At 54.2% G+C, this 1,379-nt stretch overlaps 1 protein-coding gene across 1 annotated transcript; it reads left to right on the top strand.

The window, feature by feature from the left end:
- The first annotated feature begins 306 nt into the window (after positions 1–306).
- Positions 307–792, top strand: LOC108284241 (melanoma-associated antigen 5). The gene is given in 1 exon segment (XM_017500911.1): positions 307–792. A coding segment is annotated over 1 exon segment (360 nt). The 3' UTR covers positions 667–792.
- Positions 793–1,379: the final 587 nt, after the last annotated feature.

Below are 1,379 nucleotides of genomic sequence, written 5' to 3'. Positions count from 1 at the left end.
CCTGGCCTCATCCTCCTTACTGTCAGTCCTGCAGAATCAGCCTCTGTTTGCCTGTTGTACCCTGAGGTGCCCTCTCACTTTTTTCTTCAGGTTCTCAGGGGACAGGCTGACCAGGATGGCTAGGAAGCCCCAGAGGATCCCCAGGAGGCCCTAGAGGAGCACCGAAGGAGAAGATCTGTAAGTAAGCCTTTGCTAGAGCCTCCAAGGTTCAGTTCTCAGCTGAGGCCTCTCACACACTCCCTCTCTCTCCAGGTCTGCAGGTCTCCATTGCCCACACTCCTGCCTGCTGCCCTGACCAGAATTATCATGTCTCTTGAGCAGAACAGTCAATCCTGCAAGCCCGAGGAAGGCCCTGAGGCCCAAGAAGAAGCCCTGCGCCTGATGGGTGCTCAGGCTCCTGTTGCTACCTCCTCCTCCTCTACTCTGGTCCCAGGAACCCTGGATGATGTGCCTGCTGCTGGGTCACAAGGTCCTCTCGAGAGTCCTTAGGGAGCCTCTGCCTTCCCCACTGCCATCAATTTCACTGTATGGAGGCAATCCATTGAGGGCTCCAGGAACCAAGAAGAGGAGGGGCCAAACACCTCTCCTGACCTGGAGCCTGTGTTCCGAGCAGCACTCAGTAAGAAGGTGGCTGACTTGATTCATTTTCTGCTCCTTAAGTATTGAGCCAAGGAGCTGGTCACAAAGGCAGAAATGCTGGAGAGTGTCACCAAAAATTACAAGCACCTCTTTTCTGTGATCTTCAACAAAGCCTCCGAGTCCATGCAGCTGGTCTCTGGCATTGACATGAAGGAAGTGGACCCCACCAGCAACACCTACACCCTTGTCACCTGCCTGGGCCTCTCCTACGATGGCCTGTGATTGATAATAATCAGAGCATGCCCAAGACAGGCCTCCTCAAGACAGGCCTTCTGATAATTGTCTGGGCATGATTTCAATCCAGGGCAAATGGGCTCCTGAGGAGAAAGTCTGGGAGCAGCTGAGTGTGATGGAGGTGTATGTTGGGAGAGAGCACAGTGTCATTGGGGAGCCCAGAAAGCTGCTCATCCAAGATTGGGTGCAGGGAAACTACCTGAAGGTGGCCAGCAGTGATCCCACATGCTATGAGTTACTGTGGGGTCCAAGGGGGCTTGCTGAAACCAGCTGCATGGGAGCCCTGGAGCATGTTGTCAAGGTCATTGCAAGAGGTCGCATTTCCTACCCACCCTGGTGTGAAGAGGCTTTGAGAGAGGAGAGAGAGGGAGTCTGGGCATGAGTTGCACCCAAAGCCAGTGGGAGGAGCGCTGGGCCAGTGCACTTTCCAGGGCCCTGTCCAGTAGTTTACCCTGCCTTATTTGATATGAGGCCCATTCTTCATTCTTTGAAGAGCAGTCAGCATT

The sequence above is a fragment of the Cebus imitator genome, unplaced genomic scaffold (assembly GCF_001604975.1).
Source record: "Cebus imitator isolate Cc_AM_T3 unplaced genomic scaffold, Cebus_imitator-1.0 Scaffold273, whole genome shotgun sequence".
Taxonomy (NCBI): Eukaryota; Metazoa; Chordata; class Mammalia; order Primates; family Cebidae; genus Cebus; species Cebus imitator.
This window is presented reverse-complemented; position numbering and strand designations above follow the sequence as displayed.